General features: G+C 36.2%; 2 protein-coding genes across 2 annotated transcripts in view; one reads left to right on the top strand and one right to left on the bottom strand.

Annotated features, from left to right (window-relative positions):
• RPF1 (ribosome production factor 1 homolog) overlaps positions 1-19553 on the top strand; it is a 22039-nt gene extending 2486 nt beyond the window's left edge. Inside the window, exons 3-9 of the mRNA XM_030866060.3 lie at positions 766-846; positions 8982-9077; positions 9659-9812; positions 14635-14717; positions 15103-15284; positions 15458-15584; positions 16267-19553. Coding sequence (XP_030721920.1) covers positions 766-846; positions 8982-9077; positions 9659-9812; positions 14635-14717; positions 15103-15284; positions 15458-15584; positions 16267-16308 — 765 coding nt within the window. The 3' untranslated portion in view covers positions 16309-19553. The remainder of the gene's footprint in view (positions 1-765; positions 847-8981; positions 9078-9658; positions 9813-14634; positions 14718-15102; positions 15285-15457; positions 15585-16266) is intronic.
• On the bottom strand, positions 17316-24962 carry GNG5 (G protein subunit gamma 5). Its single transcript, XM_030866062.3, has 3 exons — positions 24733-24962; positions 21002-21146; positions 17316-17532 (listed from the first exon to the last, which is right to left on the bottom strand). The coding sequence occupies exons 1-2, from the start codon at positions 24811-24813 to the stop codon at positions 21021-21023; spliced, it is 207 nt and encodes a 68-aa protein (XP_030721922.1). The 5' UTR covers positions 24814-24962; the 3' UTR covers positions 17316-17532; positions 21002-21020.

Here is a 24962-nt window from a genome sequence, read left to right as displayed (position 1 = left end):
ATTCATTTCATAGAATAATAAAAAAATCCTAGTTTGTCAGTTCATATTCATCTCTGTTAGTGTACATATATTTTGGATTAGTTTTAGTCAGTATATGGTTACAGTTCTGTGTTCTTGCTCCTTAAAATTTCATTTACACAATATTTTGGTCTAAGCAAACAATATTGTGCATGATTGCTGATTCTCATGGTATTCCATTATGCTGGAAATGCTGTAGTCATTATCCTGTTGTTGGACATCTGCCCTATTTACTGTTCATTTCCACTAACCATAGTGATAATACATATTTCTTTGTATAAATTGCTCCCCCTTTTCATTCCTTACCATAAATCCCCCAAACTAGAATTACTAGTTCAGTAGATGGAAACAGATTTATAGCTTTTCTTATATATTTCTGAATAGCTTTCTGAAAGTATTGAAACAAAGCTACATATATATGTACCTTTGTAATTTTTTCCCATTTGATATTTTTCTTCTTCATGAATAATTATTTTGATTCCAGTTTCTTCTCTCTGCTACTTCTGCCTGGTTTTAAGCCATTTTATTTAGTGTCAGCAGTTTTTCCAGTATGTGCACGTGTCTGCTCAGAGAATTAAAAAGCCTCTTACTCAATATTGTTATTAGGATTGATGTAGCAGTGGGTTGAAATGAGGAACAGATTGAGTTTTTGTATTATTTGCAGATTTCTGTTATTCTTCCCCAATCATAATGCAAAATTATTAATGTAAATTACTCCTAAGACTTAACCCTTTTTCTTTTATTTAGGCTCCACCAAAGCCTATACCGAAGACCATTGACAACCAGCGAGTGTATGATGAAACCACAGTAGACCCTAATGATGAAGAGGTAATGTTAGTATAGCACAGAGAACTGTATTCAATATCCTGAGATAAACCATAATGGGAAAGGATATGAAAAAGAATGTGTGTGTGTGTGTGTGTGTGTGTGTGTGTGTGTGTGTGTGTGTATACACACTGAATCACTTTGCTATACAGAAGAAATTAACATGACATTGTAAATCAACTATACTTCAATAAAATACATTTTTTAAAAATGATAAAAAAAAAGAAAAAAGAAAAGAGGTAATGTTAGAAGTCTTAAATGAATTTGGATGACCACACTTGATAAATTGTCTATTCGTATGTCAATGTTTAAATTAAAGTACTAACTGGTGAAGATGTATAATGGACTGATTCAACTGTAATGTTGGCATATTATCATTATTTATTGTAGATTATTTCATAATTGAGTTTCTCAACAATGCTGTAGAAAAAGGGAGTAATTATTTATTTTCTAGAAAGGTATTGTATTTTATGCCTAGGTAAACTTATTTGTCATTTAATCTGTATAATAGTTCCAGTGTTTTTTAATGTCATTTGAAAAGCATTCCTCATACTATAGATTTTTGTAGTATTTGTTATACATTTTGACACCTAAGGATAACATTTGATGGTATTTTTGTGTCCTCATAAAACTCTTGGTTTCAAGATAACCTTCCACTTTTCACATTTTCCCTTTAAATAGTTTGCAACAGTACAGTGAGAGAATCAAGGTTTTAAAACTTTGTATATATATGTATTCTTTGATTTGTGTACGGGAAACTTGTTTTTGTTACATTTATTTGCTTTCAAACAATGCTGTTACCAACATTCTTTCACATATTTCCTGGTATAGCCATTCATTCATTCAGTTTGTCAGTCAGTTTTCCAGCAAACGCTTCTTGATTGCCTGCTATGTATGGAGATCTGTTTTAGGGACATGGGATTCATCAGTGCACAAAATACACATATACACACAAAATTTCTGCCCACCCAGAGCTTACTTTCTAGGAAGAGAGACAAACAATGAACATAATAAAATAAATTACCATAGGTTAGCAGATGGTAGGTTACTAAAATTAAATAGGGTAAAGGAGATTCAGGACAACTTGGTGTAGAGCGAGTTTGCAATTTTACAAAAAGGGGGGGTGCATGAGAGAGAGTATCTGTGTGTGTGTGTGTGTGCCTGCATTTTATTTATTGCGACATAATTTCAGACTTAATAGAAAAGTAAGAATTCATGTATACACTTCACCTGGATTTCCTAAATGTTAAATTGTATCACACTTCATTTTCATTTATGTTCTCTCTGAAATGCTTGAGAGTAAGTGGCAGATATAAGCCCCTTTACTCATACATGCTTAGTGTGTTTTACCTATAAACTTTTTTTTAATAAGCACAGTGTACAGTTTCCAAAATTAGACAATTAACATTGATATACATTATTATCTGATCTGTACAGCTTACTCAGATGTCACAATGATGTCATTTTTCATAAAAGAAAAATCCCAGTTCTTGCATTTCATCCCATTACAATGACTCTAACCTCCTTTAGTTTGGAACAGTTCCGCAGAATTTGCTTTTAATGACATTGACATTTTTGAAGAGTACAGACCAGGTATACTTGTAGAATGCCACTTAATATGAGTTTGGTGTTTGCTCATGATTATATTCAGCTTATGTACTTTTGACAGGAGTACCACAGTTGTGACGTTATGTTCTTTTCAGTGCTCTTAGCAGGAGTCACATATTGTTGATTTTCCCATTACTGGTTATATTAACTTTCATCACATGATTAAAGTGGTGTCTGTCAGGTTTCTCCACTATAAGTACTATTTTCCCCTTTGAATTTAATAAATATTTTGGGAGGGAGATACTTTGAGATTATATAAATAAATATATGTTACTCTTTAAACTCTCACTCAAGATTTTGCAATTACAAATAATTTTTTCCAGTCTGATAGGTGAGAAATTGTATTTCCATGTAGTTTTAATTTGCTGTTTTTTTGTTATGAATGAGGTTGGACATCGTTTCATGTTTTCTTCCTTTCTTTCTAATCAATTGTTTGTTCATGTCTCTTGCCCATTTTTCTGTTGGTTAGGGTTGCAATTTTTATACAATGGTTAGGGTAGGCTTCATTGAGGAGATGACCTTTTAGCAAAGACTTGAAGGATGTGAAGAAATCAGCCATCTTTGGGCAGAAAGTAATCCAGGATAAGGGGACATGGCCAGCGCAAAAGCTCTAAGGCAGGAACATGCTTAGTTTATTTTTGAGAATCAGTAAGGAAGCCAGTACGCTGAAATTAAGTGAGCAAGAGGGAGGGTGGTAGAAGAGGTGACAGGAAAATACGGGGAATGGAAGAGGCCAGATCAGTGACTTTGCTGGCCATTGTGAGGACTTTGGCTTTTATACTTAGTGAAATGAGGAGCCATTGGATGGTTTTGAACAGGGGAATGATGTGATTGTATTTAATTTTTTTTAAGTAATTGGTTGCTTTACTGAGATAGCAGTCAGAGAGGTAAACAGACTAGTTAGGAAGCTAATCCAGGAAAGAGATGATGATAATGATGGTGGTGGTGGTGATGATGATGATGATTGGGACCACAGTGGTTACAGTGAATGTTGAGAATCAGTCTGATTCTGAGGTTTGAGTTTTTGGCCTTGGTGTATTTTGATATTAGAGCCACTAAGAATTTCTTGATATGAGGTGTTAGAGAAAGAGGATTCAAAGATGGCATTGAGGTTTTTAGCCTGAGCAATTAGAAGGATAGAATGATGGAATTATCATTGACAAGGTATGGAACAGGCCTTGGCTGGAGATAAATTGGGGATCAAAAACATGTAATGTAAAAATTTCCCTAAATATTTACATAGGGGAGAATTTGTTAGGTCATGGGGTGTATAAATGTTCAACTTTACATTAAAGTGCCAAAATGTTTTCCAAAGTAGTGGTTGTATCATTTTGCACTCCCATGGTGTAAGAGCAATATTCCTGGTCATCCACGTTCTGACCATTGCTTGGTATATTCAGGTTAGTGATAAAGGGCTATCTCATTGTGGCTTGAGTTTGCTCTTCCCTGATTCCTAAAGTGGTTGAGCATCTTTTTGTGCATGTACTGTGGTTTTGGTAGAGATATGCCAGCTCATGTCTTTTGCCCTATTTTCTATCCTGTAGTGTATTCTACTGATTTGTAGAATTTCTCTAATTTCTACTAATCCTTTACATGTATTACAAGTATCTTCCAATTTGTGGATTCTCTTTTTACTTTCTTCTTTGGTGTCTTCTGATGAACAAAAGTCCTTAATATAGTTGGGTTTAATTTTTTTTGTTTTTGTGGTGAATGCTGTTTTGTCATGTTTAAGAAATCTGTCTCTATCCTGTAATCATATGATATCATATTTTTTTTCCTAAAAGAACTGGAGAGCTACTTTTCACATTTATGTACTTAATTATCAGGAATGAATTTCTCTGTTTGGTGTGAGAAAGGAAACCAGTTTCTCTCTTCCACTGCTCCCTCCTTCCCCCTCATACGTAACCAGTTTCCCCAGCACCATTTTTGGAGCAGTACAACCTTTTCTCATAGTAAATTGTAATGCTGTGTCATATATTAGGTATCCGTATATGCTTAGTCTTTTTCTGGGCTATTTTTTTGGTAGTTTGTTGCTGGATCAGTTCTTTACTTTATTAATTATTTAGCTTCATGATAAGTTTTGATACCTGTTAGGGCAAGATGCCCCTCCCCATTACCATCCTCAAATCCCTCTGTTCAGGAGTGTTCTCTTCCTGGACCTTTGGTCTTCCATATAAAATTATAAATTGTACTAAATCAGATCAGTTTGAGGATATATATATATATTGCTTAATTAGGTCTTATTTAAATACTGAAAATGTATTTCAGTGAATTTCATTGTTTTCTTAATACAAATTGTACACATGAATCTTGTTAGAGCTATTCCTGGGTATCTTACATTTTTTCTTATTAGTGTAAAGCACATCTCTTTGAAAACTGTTTAAATTGCTGATTTACAAAAATGCAGTTGATTTTTTTAATACATTTTTTAAAACATCTATCTATCTATATTTGGCTCCGTTGGGTCTTCGTTGCTGCGTATGGGCTTTCTCTAGTTGCTGCAAGCAGAGGCTACTCTTTGTTGTGGTGCACAGGCTTCTCATCGCGGTGGCTTCTCTTTCTGTGGAGCACAGGTTCTAGGCCTGCAGGCTTCAGTAGTTGTGGCACGCAGGCTCAGTAGTTGTGGCTTGCAGGCTCCAGAGTGCAGGCTCAGTAGTTGTGGCGCACGAGTTTAGTTGCTCCACGGCATGCGGGATCTTCCTGGACCAGGGATCGGACCTATGTCCCCTGCATTGGCAGGCGGATTCTTAACCACTGCGCCCAGGGAAGTCCCTGCAATTGATTTTTGGATCATGATCTTCTAACCAGTAGTTTACCTAAATTCATTTCTAATAATTTGTCTGAATGTTGTTTTCATTTCATGTTTAATCCTTTCTGCAAATAAGTTTTTGTTAATTACTTTCAATCCATTAACAGTTTCTTTCGTTCTTACTTAGAACCTCCAGCATGTCAAATAAATAGAAAAAGCAATATTAGCATCTGTGCCATGTTACTGATTTTAAAGAGAATACTTCGTGTATCATTATTAATGTTTGTGTCATTAATGGTAGATTCTCCTTATGAGTTATGGAAATTCCATTCTTTTTTTGCTGGATTTTTTGTTTAATGAAGGAATGTAGAAAGTTAGATGCTTTTCCTGCAAATATTAAGATAATTTATGCACTTTTTCTGCAGATATTGAGATGAATGTGCAGTTTTCTCCTTTATTGCACGAATGTAGTAAACGAAATAGATTTTCTAATCTTAAACCTCTTGTATTCATGGGATAAATACAATTTAGTTAAGATGACACAGGCCTACTAGAGAATGGACTTGAGGATACTGGGAGGGGGAAGGGTAAGCTGGGACAAAGTGAGAGAGTGGCATGGACATGTATACACAACCAAACATAAAATAGATAGCTAGTGGGAAGCAGCCGCATAGCACAGGGAGATCAGCTCCGTGCTTTGTGACCACCTAGAGGAGTGGGATAGGGAGGGTGGGAGGGAGGGAGATGCAAGAGGGAAGAGATATGGGGACATATGTATATGTATAACTGATTCACTTTGTTATAAAGCAGAAACTAACACACCATTGTGAAGCAATTATACTCCAATAAAGATGTTTAACAAAAAAGATGTTTTATCTTCTTAACGTATTGTTTTGGTTTTTTAATGCTTTGTTTAGAACATGTACATGTGTGTTCATGAGTGAGACTACAGTAATGTCCTATTTTCATTCCTAATTTTATTTATTTGGGCTTTTCACCAGAGGTGTATCTGTTTTGTTTTTCTTTTCAAACTACTGTTTTCTTTAATCTTCTCTATTGAATCTTTGTTTTCTAATTCATTTATATCTCCTCATACCTTTATTTCTTTTACACTATGAGTTTATTGTTTTTATTTTTTTGATTAGCTTATTTTCATCTTTTTTATTATGAGCAACTAAGGTCATAAAATTCACTTTTGCTATAGCCCCCAAGTTTTAAGATGCATTTCTTTCATTATTGTTTAAATCTGAGTACCTCTTTTAATGAAAGATGATTTCTTCTTGTTTGCTATATTTTTTTATTTCATTAGTTTTCCCCGATCCTTGTTATTTCTTTCCTTCTGCTTACCTGGAAGAGCAAATGAAAGCTCTTCCATTTGCTCTTCTTTTTCTAGCTTCCTAAGATGGAAGCTTAGATTATTGATTTTATACTTTTTTCCTAGTATAAGCATATAAAGCTCTGGTTTTCCCCTAAGCACTGCTTTAGCCACATCCCATACATTTTGGTATGCTTGTTGTGTTTTCATTTTCATTCTGTTCAAGATATTTTCTAATTTCTCTTGTGATTTCTTCTTTGGCTTATGATTTTCAAAAAAGTGTCCTGTTTAATTTCCAAATATTTGAGGATTTCCCAGATTCTTTCTGCTGTTGATTTCTAATTCAATTTTATTGTGGTTTGGGACATATTTTGTTTGATTTCAGTCCTTTTCAATTAAAGAAATGTCCTAGCATTTATGTCCTAGCATAAATAAGATCTATTCTGAAGAATGATTTATCACAATCTACTTCAAATAAATACTGACACGATTCTGGTAAAATACAGCAAGTTTGCACCAGTATAGCTTCATGACCCTCCACTCTTACTCATGCTATTATTGTCAGCACACGTTGTTATGTATTACATCTGTCTATGTTATAAACCCAGTGTTGTAATTACTGCTTTAAACATCCTGTTTTTTTTAAAGAAATTAAGAGCATACACACACAGCACACCCACAGAGTCTTTTATGTTTACCTTCATCGTTACCTATTTACAGTGCTCTTCTTTCCTGCTTGTGGATCAGAGTTACCATCTGGTATCATTCTCTTTCAGCTTCTAGGACTTTCTTAAGCCTTTGTTTTTATAGCAGGTCTGATAGCTAATTATCTCAGCTTTTGTTTATCTGAAAGTGTGCTTATTTTGCCTTCATTTTTGAAAGAATTTTGTGGGATATAGAATCCTTGGTTGACTTTTTTTTTCTTCTGGTACTTTGAACTTGTTCCATTGCATTTTGACCTTCATTATTTCTCTTGAGAAAGCAGCCATTAATAATCATTGTTCCCATGTATGTGATTTATTTTTTTCTTCTTTCAAAATTTTCTGTTTTTTGGCTTTTACCAGTTTGACACTGATGTGTTTAGGTGTTGTTCTTTCTTTTTATTCTACTTAAGATTTTCTGAGTTTGGACCTTAAGTTAGAGTTTTTCATCCTTTATTTCTTTGAAAATTTTTTTCTGCCCTCATCTCTCCTTCGGGGACTTCCTTTTCACACACACTGTTGAAATGGTTATGAGTGTTCTAAAAGTTTCTGCAGCTTTGCTCCTTTTGCTATGATTGTGTTCTCCATTCTTCGGATTGGATACTTATTAATCTATTTTCAAGTTTATTGATTATTCTGTATCTTAGATCTGCTATTAAGCCTGTATTTTTCCTTAATTCCTTGAATATATCTGTTATAGCTGCTTTGAAATTTTCACTAAATTCAACATCTGGGCCCACTCAGTCAGTTTTTATTGACTTCTCTTTTCCTGATTATAAGTCATACTTTTCTGTTTCTTTGTATATCTGATATTTTGGTTGAAAATTGGACATTTTAGAAAACATTGCAATAACTCTGGATTGTTTTTTGTTTTTTTAAGGGTTATTCTTTTTGTTTTAGTAACTTGTCTGGACTTAAACTGGAATCTGTCTGACAGTAGCATTATGTTACTACTCAGTTTGTTATTTTTAACATGCCTCCCTAGGGACTGTCCCAGTGTTTGTGTGGATTAATGGTCAGCCAGTGATTTGGGTAGAGGTTGTGGTGCGACACCATGAACCCCTAAGACATACATACCCTCTGCCAGCTGAGCTGTGTGTGGATTGAGGAATGCATTCAGAGTTGCAGCCATTTTTCAAGTCTCCCTTGCCTTTCAGGTGCACTGGATTCTCAGGTCTCTCTCATGTGTAGTTTAGCTGTCAGTCAGGGATTTGGGGAGAGATTATGCCAGTCCCTCTATGATTTTTACTTCCAGAGCTCTCATTAAATTTTTGGCTGGTCCACATCTACCCTGAACTGGGCCTGTAACCTTGGATTGGCAAAGCTAGCGTCTTCACACCTGCCCCTCCTTGAATCTGGTCCACCACCTCTGGATTCAGGATTGCTGGTTGTCGCCTACTATCAGTCCTGAAGTTGGTAAAGTTACTGTTTTCACCAACAAGGTTGATAGAGGAAATGGAATAGCTCTAGGCAAGATTCTTGATGTTCTTGCCCACAAATGTATCCATTTTTCAAGAACAAACGCATCTCAGTGTGTGTCTTGAAATTGTTTTTGACAGTTTTTTTTCCAGTTTTATGTTAGTATTCCTCAGATAGAAAATTACCCAACCTCTTCATGTTGCCATTAACCTAAGTCCCTCCTGGGCCCTCTTTAACTCACCAGTCAGCTAGGTAGTCAGTGTTATAGAATCCCTACTGTAACTACTTTTAAAATGCTGGCCCAGTAGAATGTCTGATGTAAAATTATCTCTCTTTCTGTTTTCAGGTTGCTTATGATGAAGCTACGGATGAATTTGCTTCTTACTTCAACAGACAAACTTCTCCCAAGATTCTCATCACTACATCAGATAGACCTCATGGGGTAAACATATCAATTAGTATAGCTCTTGAATTCTTAATTTTCTTACATTACTTAGATTATTTAAGAGAACTCTGTTCAGAAGAGTTAAATTATTAGTAATTGCCTTAGATTATGCCTGTAAATAAGCTAAATAAAATGTAATGCTGATGTGATACAGGCTCACTAAGCATGATTCTTCAGGATAGGCTTTCTCAGCCTCAGCACTGTTAGTATTTTAGGCTGGATACTTTTTTATTGTGCAGATTGTCCTGTTCATTATAGGATGTTTAGCAGCATCTCTGGCCTCTATGCACTAGATATCCGTAGCAGCCAAACCCCACACTACCACCAGTCATAACCACCAGAAATGCTTCCAGATGTTGCCAAACATCCCTTGATGGCAAAACTGTCCCTAGTTGAGAACCACTGCTTTAGGTTGATCAGCCTTTGATGGATGAAACATTGTTTAGGTTTCACTCTTTCCCTAGCCTTGCTCTCTTTTAATAACACTATCTTATAATAATTACTTCTTTGCTTATAAATATGTGCTACACAGATTTGTATTTTTCACTTTTGAGGATTTTTGTTATTTTATTTTATAGAGAACAGTACGACTCTGTGAACAGCTCTCCACAGTTATACCAAACTCACATGTTTATTACAGAAGAGGACTGGCTCTGAAAAAAATTATTCCACAGTGCATCTCAAGAGATTTCACAGACCTGATTGTTATTAATGAAGATCGTAAAATACCAAGTATCCTTTGTTTTTTTACGGAAGTTTTCCTGTCTAAACAAGAGACAGCTTCAGGGAATTCATAATCTAGTAGGAGAAAAGAAACATGTAAACAAACAAAAATATAGTGTGGATAGTACAATTAAGAGAGAAATACAGGATACAGTGCAAACTCTGGTAAAATCTGCCCTGGGGATATCAGGGAGGAAGTACTTGATAGAAAAAAGTGCTTAAACCCTGTCTAGGTGGATATGGGTGAATGAGGTAAGGAAGAGGAAGAGTACCCACTGCAGAAATAACCATTTGGAAAGATAGAGGCGTGAAGGTGCTGACCCAGTTGGGGATCTGCAACTGTCATTTGATATGACTAGATTTTATGGTGCCAGAGGTGGTATCACAGGATTGCATTTTTAAAGTAGGTATTTGGGCCCATATTATGTATTAACTAGTATATCAGATGCCAAGAATAATCTATCCTTTTACCATGAATCACAGATCTGAGGTGAATGTGTTCCCTAAACCCTAGGTGTTTCTTCCTGTTGTGAGGTAAGAGATCATATAAAGGATGCCTAGATTTTTTGTCATTGCTGTTGTTTTACTTACTCATCTCATGGCGGCCTGTGAACTCAGTAACTTTAAAGATGGCCAGTTGAATGAGTCAAAATTAAGGACTTAAACAATAGGGACAGTACTTCTCTGCTGCCAGGTTAACATTTTTTTTCTTAAACCAATGAACACTTTTTAAAAAATAATGGTTTACAAGCTGTTTTTTTTTTATTTAAATAATTTTTATGGCTTTTATTGTTTTCAGTGTAAGTTAAAGACTTTACCCACTTGTACAGGTTGCTTTTCAGAGACTTTTAAGACTAAAACTAGCTTTGTATTGTGGTATATTGTTGGTCATTTTATAATTTGGCCGGATCGGGAGTTACTGTAACAAAGTAACAAAAATCTCTTGAATACTTAACTATTCCAGAAGAGATTTGTTTTAAGGTAGTTGTTGCCTTTTTAAAACTACCCTCCCAACATAAGGTGGCAAGGTCTGTGTTCCTCTATTTTTGGCAGTTAAAAACCCATCATCATTTCATTACTAGCAAGCCTGCTAGTAACTCTTTGCTAAGAAGCAAGCATTTATCAATTCAATAAACATTCTATCCATCTCTTGCCTTTAGAAAGCTTATATTCTCTTTACTTTATAATACTGTGTTGTCTTTTTACCCAAAATGTATTAATATTTTTCTGTTTACCATATTGGACACCCTAGAGGGTAAGTTAACCGTCAGGTAATTAAGGTACCATCAGTACACAGACCTGATTTAAGGAAATAATTAGGCTACTTAAGTAATCCAAATGTGAAACTGCTTACTCCTATTCACATAAACATATATATATATATGGTCTGCCCTCCCTGTCCACGGGTTCTGCATCTGCGGATTCAACCAACTGTATTGAAAGTTGGAGGGCTTACTCTACTATGCCAATTTATATAAGGGACTTGAGCATCTTTGGATCTGCCCTCCATGGTGGGTCCCAGAACCAGTCCCCCACAGATACTGAGGGAAAATTACCCAAGACTTAATTTTTGGATACAGAATCATGCAGCAGTTTCTAAAAGTCCTCATGATTGGAAGTTTTATAAGTATAATCCTGCCTGGATGTTAATTTTTATAATTTCAAAGATGTTTCATTTTTTCTGATTAACATCTAGTAATGCAGCTGATGTCAGAGTATCAGTGAAAGACACTAGGAAAACAAATCTCTTGATTTGCTTGATCACATAGAATGATCTTCAGACTAATGCACATTGGTAAGCCAGACTGGAAGTCCATCTTGGATAAGAGATTGTAAGATAAGGCAAAGAATATCTGCAGAAACTTGTAAATGAGACTGTTGCTCTAAGGAAGATATGAGACAGGTAAATGGAGGAAGGACAGTGGCTAATCTTTGCCATGATCCCCCCCCCAAAATGTAGAATTAAAGGGAGAATAATTTGTAAGCACCTAATAGAAATGGTGATTCCTAGAGACTTAACATGGGCTCACAAATAACAAATCATGACTCCTAATGATGGCACTTGGAGAAAAGTTGAAAGAATTGAAGATATCCAGCCTGGAAATAAGAAAGTGGGAACATGACAGCTGTCTAAAGATATATTGACAGTAGGAAGGGCTACTGTGTGCCATATGGTGGAAATTTATAGGGGTATACATTTTTGACTTATTCTAGAAAAGAACTTTGTTATCCTACCAGTAGCCTTGTGGCTTTGGGTCAGGCAGACGTGATATCAAATTCAGAGTTCATTACTTGCTATTTTTGTGAATTTAGTCAAGTTTCTTAGTTTCCTCATATTTTAAATGTAGGAAATAATACCTATCTTTGGGGTTCCCACAAGGATCACATTAAATGTATTATGTTTCAGAGGCATAGTGCCTGGCCTGTACTAGGCATTTTATTAATTGTGGTGCAGTGGGAAGCATGAAGGCTTTTTCTGGAGAGAGACAGACTTCCTCTATTCATTATTTCTAAATGGAAATTTGAGGTAGGGTAAGTCTTTGTGCTTTTGGCAGCTTATAGGGTGTTTTACATTCCTAGCCTTTGTATCAATCGTAACAAAATGCCTCTATACATTTCTAAATGGAAATTACCAGTCAAGAGTTTGGGCTCAGGTGTAACCCCACCCCAGTTGTGATCTACTGCCATGTAGCACTGAAACTTGGGTCGAATCTACCTGACCCTTCTCAGACTCTTCCTCATTGCTAAAATCAGTATGACTCCTATTTTACATGGTTTGGGTTAGAGATTAGCAATAACATAAAGCCTTTTGTACAATGCAGGTACTTAGGAATTAATACGTCTGGATTCTGTAGTTTCTTTTGACACAAACCACAATTTAGTGGGAATGTTCTGGAAAGGATTCAAGCCTTGATTTAGGTTGAAACTAATGACTTCTACCTCTCTTAACCCCCTCAAGATTTTATGATTTTTTCAATGTGCAAATGATACAGAAATACTTTTGCCTGTACCTCATGAGGTTGAACTTTTGGTGAGTCCTTGAAGGGAAGGAAAGAATTCAAACATTTACTGATAATCTGCTATGTAGTAGGCACTAGTATCTGTCAGAAATTAGTTAATAGATTTGTTGGGAAGAAAGGCATTTTACATGACTGTAACTCAAATGACAAGTGCTGTAGTAAGTAACAGTGAGATCGAGACTATTTAGAGCTTAATTTTGACTGTAAAGAGATGGCATTTGAAGTGGGTCTTAATGGATGAGTAAAATATTGTAGATATTTGAAATACAATGAGCAAAAATCACATGATAGGATTAATGTGTGTGGTGTGTGAGAGACTGTGTCAGTGTCTACCAGCTTGGAAGCAATATGGGGAGACAACAGGTTAGAAAGGTAGTTTGGAGCCACAGTATGACTGCTATGATGATGTCTTAAATCTATAGATGAGTCTGGTGAGAGTAGTTTGAAATTAGCTACAGCTGTCAAACTCTCACAGTATCCAGTTTTTCACATTGCACACGAAGAGCTATGGTACAGATAGTGACACAGCCGAGTCCCATAGCTTTAGTAACTGTAGAACCAAGGCCTGAATCCAGCTTGATTTAGTCTATATTAGAAGATGTACTTGAAATGGTGAGAGAGATCAAACCAAGCAAAATACTGTTTTCCTAATCTGGGTGGAAAATCTCAAGGACCTCAATTAAGACAGTAACAATTGGGGTAAAGAGGAAGCTATAGCAGTGAGGAATTTAGGAAGGTAAAAGCAGTAGATAGGATTTGATGGGAGGAGGAAGGTGATGATAATAACCACCATAGTTTTTCAGTAGATGAATGGGAGAATGTCGATGGCTGTTTTTTTTTAATCTTGAATTTTATTTTATTTTTTTATACATCAGGTTATTAGTCATCCATTTTATACACATCAGTGTATACATGTCAGTCCCAGTCTCCCAATTCATCATGTTGATGGCTTTTAAATATGGCAACATCTGTTTTATAAAACCCATATTGTGTGCAGAAAAACAGTTTAATTCTGACCTCCTTTTAAGGTTAAGTATTTGAAAGAATCAAGTTGTGCTACAAAGACTTGAGGTATGTTGTGTAGTTTAGCCGCATTCCAAACTTTTAAAGCCCTTGGGCTGCTAATCCTGCTGATTGTAGGTAGTTGTCTTACACTTCATTTGTAGTTTAGAGTGTCTAGCCTAATTCTGTTTGTGGTAGGGTAAGTGTTTAATTAATAGGTTGATTTTAAATTGTGGTACAGTAATCCCAAGAATTAAGACCATGTCTCTTGAGAACACTAATAACCTTGATTTCCAGAAGAGAGTTTGTCTCTGGTCTTGTAGGATGATATTCAAAACTGCATATCCTGACCTTAACAAATGTGTAAGACATACATATATATGTATGAAAGTGTGCCTTTTAAGGGTTATAAAGCCTCTGAACATAGAGGTAAACTTATATTCCATTTGCAGTGCTACAATTATGCTAGAATCTCATCCTTTTAGAGTATTATAGTAGTGGATTTTAGCTCTTTTCACCTACTTCAGTTGAATGCCGAACATACCCTATAGCTATTTACCATATTGTGAAGAGAAAAAGTAGGACTGCTATAGGTTAGTTAATTTTTCTGAAAGATTTAGGTTGACTTCTGTGTCTTGAATTTTGGGTATGGTAAGAAAATCTGTTAAGCCAGAGGAATACATGCACCCACCTATTTACCTAGCTACAGATTTTAGGAGGCTTTGGGCATACAAAGGACTAGTTATTTAAACAATTTAAAACTTAGATTACAGAATGTAATCTAAATGTGTTCTTAGCTTTGTGAACAGATGGATTAATTCTGAGTCACTTGCCAAATGGCCCAACTGCTCATTTTAAAATGAGCAGTGTTCGTCTGCGTAAAGAAATTAAGGTAAGTTTTATGCATTCCTTGATTGGCATTGGTCTTCTCACAGTATTTGATCAGTAAATGCTATAACCTATATAGATCTAATTGATTTTAATAATGGTATTTGCTCTTCTGGTTAAAGGGATACTTTCGTGTACTGACCGTTTTCTTGTGAGATTATAATTGAGTTATGGCAGACAAGGAATAGCCTTCGTTACTATGAAACATGTCACTTTTTAGTAGAACTTTCTTTTTGGTGCATTCACTGCATATTAAATAATTTTAGATAAATCTTATTTCATGGGTTTGATTAAGCCATTAAGATAACTAAAATGTTTCAATGTCATGTAAATTCGAAAACTTGAAATTGCAGTGAGATCGTTATTGTGACTTTTCATCATTTCTCTAGAGAAGAGGCAAGGACCCCACAGAACACATACCTGAAATAATTTTAAACAATTTTACAACACGGCTGGGTCATTCTGTTGGACGTATGTTTGCATCTCTCTTTCCCCATAATCCTCAATTCATTGGAAGGCAGGTTGCCACATTCCACAATCAACGGGATTATATCTTCTTCAGATTTCACAGGTGAGAAACTCCTTGGACTTCAATGATGAAATACATTTTACACACAAACCTGTTTTCTAATGTATTCTGACAAGTATTGTAGATGAGAAATTATCTTTCAAACTGTCATATTAAAGAAATAACAGTTTGGGGTCATTCACACTAATTTCCTTAACTCTATTTTATCTTTGAAGATACATATTCAAGAGTGAAAAGAAAGTGGGAATTCAGGAACTTGGACCACGTTTTACCTTAAAATTAAGATCTCTTCAGAAAGGAACCTTTGATTCTAAATATGGAGAATATGAATGGGTACATAAGGTATGTGCTTACTCTATGAAAAGCCATTTAGATAATTTTAAAAGGATGGAATGAGAATAAAACGACGTACTTTAAGCTTTGGGTGTTTATACCTTAAGTTAGGCTTCTGAATTTCTTCCCAGGAGCTAGCAATAATCAATCTCTGATACAGTGTTCTGGTCTGGAGATTAACCCTGGTTCATCTGAAATATCCCTAAAGATCAGTGGTTCTCAAAGTGGGACCAGTAGCATCACCTAAGAACCTGTTACAAAGGCAGACTGCTGGGCTACAGACCTGCTGAATCAGTAACTTAGGGAGTGGGCCAGCAGTCTGTTTATGAGCCTGTGTTATAATGATTCTGCAGCATGCTTGAAATTATTTTATAAAAGTTATATAGAAGTTACATTAAAGTTAAAATTATTTTATAGAAGGTTTTATAGAGGTTTGGAGATCATTTTAAATTATAAATGAAAACTTTAATACTTTAAAACACATAATTTTTCAACCTAATAAGAAATATTTCACCTAAGTATGACTAAAATTTTATATCTATTATACACACACATATTGGAGCAGTAATTTCCAATACTTTTTATATTAGAGCTAAAGACTTAAACTGTCTCAGAGACAAACCTAGAGGTCCTTTTTTTATAGCACTGTTACAGATTGTTTACTTTTGTTGTTGTTTTTTCTAATTTTCAGCCCCGGGAAATGGATACAAGTAGAAGAAAATTCCATTTATAAAGTACTGAGGGGATAGTATTGGATTGTGCTGAACAGGCCTATCTTGAATTTATGAAAGAAGAACCTTTTCAAAATGGCATTTACTGATTTCATAAGCCTTCTGTCATGTCTGGATAAAGTACCAAGTGCCATGAATTGCCACTCACTATTTATGTAGCAAATAAAAGGTCATTTTGGTAAGAGTTTATAAATTCAAGTTTCCTAAAGCTTAATTCTCTTATTTTTAGGTAATTGTTAATAGTTGAAATTGGGATCAGCATTCAAACTAACATTCCTGTTTGTACTTTCATGGAACATGTGGGCTGGAGAGAAATACAGTGCTTGGTAAATACTGTGTAGCCCACTGTTTTCTATCAGACTGATCTTCATAGTTTTAATTCTGTTTCCCGAAAATACATATATTTGAGGGTGAGGTTTCTAGGCTGTTTAACATTTCCTTAAGCCTTTCAAGAAGGGTAGAAATTTTTAAAGCAAAGTGTTTTGCCAAGGACTAAAAGCAAAAGTTGCAAATTATTGATGCTAATCTTTGGTTCCCTTTTCCTTGGTACTTCTTTACCTCATTACATTGTACTGTAGTGCTCCACAGGAATTACCTCGGGCTCTGAAATTTTTCTCTTCCATCTTGTAATGAAATTCTTATATATCTAGTCTTTACTATCCTTACTAGAAGAGCCATGTGTTATGAAGTAAACAACTTCTAGGTGTAATGGTAATACCCCACAAAGTAGTTCATTAGAAAACAAAGTTAACCCTGTAAATAACTCATCAATAGAAACTAGTATTATTAGCAGCCTCCTCCTGACCTTAAAAGAACAAATTTGCAACTTACCTTTAATTCTCTAACAGTCTTGCAAATGTATGGCATAAAGTTATGTGAGATGAGTTGCTGGAACAAACACTAAAAATTTTAACCCCTTAAAGATGATAGGAAAATTGTCATTTTGTTCTTAGGTGTTCAAAACAAATTAATATTATACATAGTATATTTAATACCAGTAATTAATCCAAAAACTTTTATACTAAGTATTTTATTGTATGCTGCCACCAGTGTATATAAAATAATTACCCTTGTGAAACAGAAATTCATGAATATTCAGAGAGGTAGACTGACAAAAGTAGAAGTTTGTATAGTATGGCACATGTTATAGAGACAGGCTTTTGTACAGGCTTCAGATTTAGCTTTCCTTTGAATATTCACCGGTTTATGAAAAGTGGTTTAAAAACCTGAAATGAAAAAACAAAAAAAACAGTGAATTAGGGTAAAGTATCATAAGAACAATAGCTTTTTTTCTGAATAGCTGTACATCTTACATTACATTTAAGGTATTCATCTGAATGTCAGCTTATAAAATGCTTTCAATTAAACTAAGCCTGTTTAAAAAAGAAAAAAAAAAAACAGACAGACATCACAGGGTTTCTAGGGAAAAAAATGAGAAACAGGATAGAAAATGCCTGTGGTGTAAAATGTAACTTTCTCTTAACCACTCTCAAGTATATATATATAACTTATGATTTATAACCACTCTCAAGTATATGTAACTTAGGGTTTAGAAATAAACAGACTTAAAGTTTGACTTGCCAATATCATTGCCAAAATACACTCTGGATCTGAATTTTTAAAAAGGTTAATATAAAAATCTCTGAAGTTGAGAAATATCTGAACACCTCTAGGAAATGAGCAATAGTATCGAGGAGAGCAAGATGCAATCCCTTCTATTTACCCACATAAACCTATATACAAAGAGAAATGTGTACATGGATATTGACTATAGTAATGGTTTAACAGCAGAGGACTGGAAGTAGCCTAAATGCAACTCAATAAGCCAATGGATAAATAAACTAAGGTTCATACACATGACAGAATACTATACAGCAATTAAAACGACAAAAGAATCTATGGATTAACACAAATCTCAAAAGTAATGCAGTAATATCTGTTCCTTAAAAATAATACCTATGTTTTAAAACTATAAAACAATAAATATATATAAAAAGTAAAAACAGGGGCATAACAACTTCAGGTTAAGTCATCTATATGGAAAGTTAGGAAAAGTATCTTTTATTTCTTGAAAGTTGGGAACCCTGGCAGTCCAGTGGTTAGGACTTGGGGCTTTCACTGCCAAGGGCCAGGGTTCAATCCCTGATCTGGGAACTGAGATCCCACAAGCCACACAGAGCAACCAAAAAAAAAAAAGGTAAACCATTTAATTCAGGAGAGTAGACACCTGGTTTTTTATACTTAGTTAAAAATTTCTGTTACTTCATTACAAAAATGTTCAAGAAGCATAAACAAAATCAGTGGTGAAAAAAACAATGTGTAGCCTCAGTTAATCAATGCAAATTACAAAAATGAGATAGGCAGAAGAAAGTAGCAAAGAATCTGAGATCTGTTTGGCAAGGGCTCAGCAAAAAAGTACTCTTAAGCTCCAGGTGGAATAGCAAAGTTTAATTTGGCAGTTTTCAAGGTTATTACATTTCAAATGTCATTCCTTATTGTTACTTCTGGGAATTTATCTTAAAGAAATGGGTAAAGTATACAATGGGTACCAAGATCTTCACCTCAGTGTATCCTCAGATTTGGAAACCTCAATATTCGATGAAGTATAATTTAACTTATAGTACAACCACATTTACAAGGACTATTAGATGAGAGCACCAAATCCTAACCTCTAGACCACCAGGGAACTTACAAAGACTATTAAATGAAATAAGAAAATTCAAGTGTAGAAAAAAACTGTGCATACTATGATCACTATTTTTCAATGATTGTTTTTTTCTCTTAAAAGGAAGTATCTGTTAACAGTGGTTATTTCTAGGTATGTGGATCATGATAACTTCTATTTTAATACCTTGTACTATCTGTTGCTAAATTATCTATGCTTTTAAAAAAGTTATATAAATATATAGACTTAAATATAAGACTTAAATACAGACTCTTTGCATCCATGCCACTCAGTGTGCCTAGGACAACCAACATCAGCATAACATCCCAGACCTACTTTCAAGTTTGAGAAGAAATGCTTTTACATCCAAATATTCTTTTCCTAGCCAAAAGTGTTTCAAATCATAATATCCACAAAGCTAAGGGCTTATTATACTGCCAAAATTAACAGCCATTATTTTACTTTGAAATCTAGATTCTTATCCCAACCATATTTTAACCTTGAGCAACTCATTAAACACTTATCTGCAGACTCCTATGAAATGAAACTATTAACAGCCAATTAAGAAGCCAGGCTTAACAGTATTTTAAATGAAAATAAACACTTTGTGAAGAGAATACAAGAGGAACCGTAAAAATATGAAATTTCCCAAAACTGCCATGAAGAATTAATACTGCCAGGAGCAAACGACTTTTAACCTGTTAAATATGAAGGTGCTAGACTTAAAAAGAATTACTTCCCTTAAACTCAAAGGCGGGGTTTTTTTTTTTTTTCCCTGTGTTTCGAAAATCTTAACCAATTCAACCAATCATTGTATTTACTGGAAACATGTACTTATGCAAACTTCCTGGACACTCCCAAGTCTACTAAGTTTAATTAGGGAGGGCACAACTGTGTAACATGGTATTTTAGGAAGCAGCTTCCTGCACTTGGAGGAGTCAGAATGTCTGTAGATGGTGTGTGCCATACACAGTCTTTTTTTTTTGAAGCACTATTTAAGTTTGCTTCTCGTAGGTCAATATGAGTAAATGCTCTGACAAAAGTCCTATGGATTTATGAAGGTAGTACCCTTGGATTACATTTTCAATTATCCACATCATGTTTTCTTGTCACATCTCTTTTGGATTGATATATGTTTTTGCATACACTGACATTTGTTCTGTAAGTTACACGTTAACATATAAAAGTATGCTTTAAACCAGCCCAAAATTTAGTTTCTTAATCCTCTGAAAACCAATCCACTGTCTGCCACCATGAACATATATACTTCATTTCTCTCATTTTATCTTTACCTAACAACAATAAAATTAAAACCTGTTGTTCCCCAGTCCAAATGCCAACACCATGTCAGCTTATTCGGCTATCTCTTCAGTTTCTCTTGCATTCACAACTCCCAATTATTTGCTATGCTGTTCTATTAGATAATCATTAATCCAAATCAGTTGATAGTACTTCAAAAGCCACCACCATGAACACTGCAGATTTTTTTTAATGTCTAATTTTTTTTTTTTAATAATGTGCTGTTATTTACTGATTTATCCTCTTTTTTTTTTTTGGCCGCACAGCATGTGGGATCTTAGTTTCCAGACCAGGGATCAAACCCGTGCATTGGAAGCACGGAGTCTTAACCACTGGACCAGCCAGGGTAGTCCAATGTCTAAATATTTGCTAGATACACAAAAATCAAACTAAACTAGTATTTGGGGGCACCAGAATACACCATTAGGCCAATGCTATAAAAGGTAACATGACTTGTCACAGCAGTGAAATTTTCTAGTAACTCCTATATCCTCTTTATGGTTATTAAATCCTCTACTTAATCCTTTATGGTAAAATAGAAACAATTAGTCTTTATGACTACTAAATCAGCAAATTTCATCAATCCTCACAAAACAAAGACTGGAAACTCTAAGTGCCAAACAAAAGTGTATGGGATGATTTTGCTCAACTTATAAGTGCTGCAAAGAAAGAGACCTGACTAGTTATCCCTACTGTGTGGGGCTTTGTTGTTTTAATTTAAGGAAACTTACCTTGCAAAGATTCATTTTACTACAAAAAGGAACAGACTTTCTGAGGTCTGAAGGGATTTGTACTTGAAGATACTCCAGTCAGCAGGGGGTCATGTTGAGCATTCTGCAGACAGAATTGTTTCAAATCTGCAGCTGCCTGCGAAACCTGTATATAACAAAGGGTGGGGGAAGTGGGTGGGAGGTGTTGACAATGTTTTAATGAAGTTTTTCTCAAATCTTCAAAAATACCTGCCAATAAACACTTCTCTTAACTCAAAAAAGAAATATACTAATTGAAGCTCAACAGTCATATACTGAGCTTTTATACTTAAAACACTGCATGTAAATAAGTACGAACAGTACACTTCTGTTTATTTGTAAAGCACAGCACATCCTGCTAGTTTATTAATAAATAGGTTGTTCTAGTGTAACCTTGAGGGTACTCAACATCTTGTCTTTTATTAAAAGCAGTACACAGGATATTATAGGTTAAAAAGTGTTAAAATGCTAGTAAACTATCACTCTGTCTTGAAAGCAGTATGGGAAATGAGAAAATGCTACTGGGAGTGAAGATCATGTTCAAAATCTGAACCATTCAGTTTATTGTTTTGGTATATGTACCATCAGCTGTTTAATGTTACAAAACTGGACAGTGACAGTTTCTGCTCAGGGTCATGTGACTGAAAGGCTGATTAGCAAACTTCAGTTTATTTTAACAACTTTACCAAGCAGCCTGCCTTTATGAAACTGTGTATGCCTTAAATGTGATTTAATAATTTTCATATATGTATGCAAAGCCATTTAGACAGGACTTAGGAATTTCTGTGGCTTCATAGTTAAAATAACTTTATATCATGTATCACTTAAACATCTACTATTTGTATATATTCTGGTAAGGTGTGATACAGGACACCAAAACAATAAACTGAATAGTTCAGATATATAACATGAATGACTAAAGGATGCCTCAAATACATACAATATCCTAACTCTTGAATTGAGGTTTAAGAAGATGGAGAAGATAATCATTTATTTAATTGTTTTAACTTCCCTTAAGGAGGGTGAGAACAGGTGTCCAGTCTGGCTGGGTAATATTTAGCCTTTGAAAGGGAGCTTAGGGCATCACAAATGCTCTCTACAAAGAACTTCTGCACATGACAGCTGTACCCCAGACATTAACCTGATAAAAGGATCCATCATCATGAGATGAATCTAAACTCTTCTTGGAATCTAATTTATATGTTTGGCTTATATACCGATCCAGGGTAATGAGTTCCATGAATTTATTTAGCAACTGTGTGAGTAAACAGTTTATAAATTCCTGGTACCAAGTACTATAACAAATGGGTACCCTGCTCCCCTAAAAGGTGTAGCTACAGTGGGGGAATGGTGGTATAATTTTTCACTGTTGTATAACATGGTTTCATTCATTCACATTAACCAGCAGTAAAGAATGTGTTAATTATCTGCCTAAAGTGTAGGTAGGCACCAGCTTAACTCCCTTTCACAAACTTCTCATCAACTCTATGTGCCAAATATAATTTTAGGGACTGAGAATATGTAAGAACAGCCAGATCCCTGCTGTTATGGAGCTAACAGTTCAGATGAAAAGAGACAAGGTGCTCTGCAGAAAAACAAGTGTTTTTTTAGATCAGGACCTAAGAGAAAGTGTCTTTGAGGAGGTGACATTTAAATTGAGATCTCAGTGACAAGAGATCCAGCCAAGTGACCATCAGTGAGAAAATGATCAGTGACAATTCCAATCAGTGGGAAAATGGACACAAAGGCTTAAAACTAACAAGCTTCTAGCTCCTATGGCACTGTAATAATCACCATCCAGGAGGCTGAAACCCTATAATCCTGGCATAATAATCAGTGCCCTCTTTCAAAAGTGCCCTGGGTTAAGTGTATGGTTACCCAACAGTGGGAGAGTCTGTCAAGCATTTGTGATAGTTTCTATCAACTACTCAAACATAAAGGTTTAAAAAGTAAAGCTGTGGTAATTCTAAAGTAAAATATCACTACAAAAGCATCTAGCATAGAGTCATGGGTAAAACAGAAGCAAAAATGAAATTGAACTAACCACATTTTGCAACATGTCTAATGAAAAGCTCATTTAAAGTCCCATGGTGTAATGCCTCCTCTCCTTGCTACACACAGCCCTGGCATCAGACAAACAGATTTCTAAATAAAACCAAATCACTTGTGGTGCCTTTAATGATTCCGACGAAAACCCTCCTAAGAATAGGAGGAAGGCATCATGCTGGGGAGTTATTGGAGGGGCTAGAGTTTTCACGGTAAAGCGTGAGCCTGAGGACTTCAACTCATTTTCTTTGGAGATTAGGGCTAAATACCCCTACTTAACACTTTCTGCTTTCAACCAGCATTTTTCCCCTCCCCCCATTTTTTTCTTTCCCGGGCCACTCCAATCTATGATAAAGACACGCCTGAAATAAGATAGTGATTTCAAAGTTAAATCCAGCCAAGACTAACCATAAATCACTGGAATGAGTTAAGTATCTGGAGATTAGAGAAATGGATTCGAGACAGCAATGGCGTTTACAACACTTAAAGGACAGGAAGAGAGGAGAATCCCACCCCAAGACTGATGGGAATTTCCCTTCCCTCCCGAGATGACCACAACTGAGTAAACTAGGTCCCTGACATTTCTACTTAAGGAAATGGGTAAATAGGAGACCATCTTACTCCACAAAACATTTCAGGGGGAAGTAAAAACTAGCCTAATGAGTACAGAATCAAATCATCTTGGAAACTGGCTTTTTCTTTCAACAGAGTGCATGCTTTATACTCTTCTGTTTTACTCTTCTGTTTCTTTTTTAATTACAAGTGTTTCACACGTAAACTGACCCGCACCAGAAAGAAGCCAATCCACGCAGGATTTAAAAAATCAGGAAACTCGAAATAGCACTTGAACGTCAGGTTGTCATATCACCAGACACAAAAGGCTTTTTCCCCAAAGTAAATACCCCAGGACAAGATCAATGCTAAACAGATGCCAAAATAAATAAAACTGGTCCACCCTAATTACTTTTTCGGGTACGCGCGGACCAGTAGATATACCCAAAGTCACAACACAGCAAACGGTGCCAAACAGATACGAAATGCACGCTTTGTACGAGGCTGTACAGGGCACCAGTGGTAACCTTAGACATTGCGAACGTTTCCAAAACAGGCTTCTTTAAAGTTATGCAAGAATTCGTTTTCAAGTGTGTGTTCGGTGAATGAGAGGAGCTGGAAGTAAGACTCTACTACTAAAGGGAGTGGATTTGGGAAAGTTCTGAAATGCAAAGAAAAAATACTTCTAAATCAAAAGTCGGATAAAACCCCGTCGGGTGACAAAAAACAGAGGAGCTGGTCGAGAGGGCCGGGAAGGGTGCGGACTGCGCGCGGAGGAACAGCTGTTGGCGAGCACGGCCGCGGAGTCACTACGGAGGGAGGGAGACGGAGAGGAGGGCCGGAATGCGGAAAGCCGCTGTTCAAGCCAGGGCCAGCTCGCTTTGGAAAGTCTTGGGGCGGAAGGGCACACTAACCTGCCCCCCAAACCACAGCGCCGACCCGCGCCGCTACTTTTCTAAAGCTGGCCGCCGAGATCGCCGCCGCCGAGAGCGCGTCCTCCCTAGGGGTGGCGAGAGCCGGACGCGAGCCTCACCCGCCGCGCCAGCTCGCCTGCCGGATTCCCCCCGCCACCTCCCCCGCCCTCCCCTCCCCCTCAGCCGCCCGCCCCCGCTCACCTTCACGCGGTTGAGCCCGGCCTCCAGCCGGAGTTGTTGAACCACTTTCTTCATAGCGGCGACGCTGGAGGAACCAGACATGGCGCACGCGATAGCTGGGCAGATCGGCAATCCGTCGGTGGATCGGTGGTGGGTCCGCAGGGCCAGAGGGCGGGACGGCGGGGCGGCGGGGCTCGGAACTTTGTCTCTAAGTTTCCGGTTCTTTGCCCCGTGGCTCCACCCGCGGCGCG

The sequence above is a fragment of the Globicephala melas genome, chromosome 1 (assembly GCF_963455315.2).
Source record: "Globicephala melas chromosome 1, mGloMel1.2, whole genome shotgun sequence".
NCBI lineage: Eukaryota > Metazoa > Chordata > Mammalia > Artiodactyla > Delphinidae > Globicephala > Globicephala melas.
Note: the sequence above shows the minus strand (reverse complement) of the source record. Positions and strands in the feature narration are given on the sequence as shown.

Excerpts from the sequence above, each read along its gene's own strand:
- GNG5 (XM_030866062.3), bottom strand. The coding sequence starts at position 24,813 with ATGTCTGGTTCCTCCAGCGTCGCCGCTATGAAGAAAGTGGTTCAACAA. Across the intron at positions 21,147-24,732 it reads CCGGGCTCAACCGCGTGAAG|GTTTCGCAGGCAGCTGCAGA; the intron begins GTGAGCGGGGGC and ends TGTTATATACAG.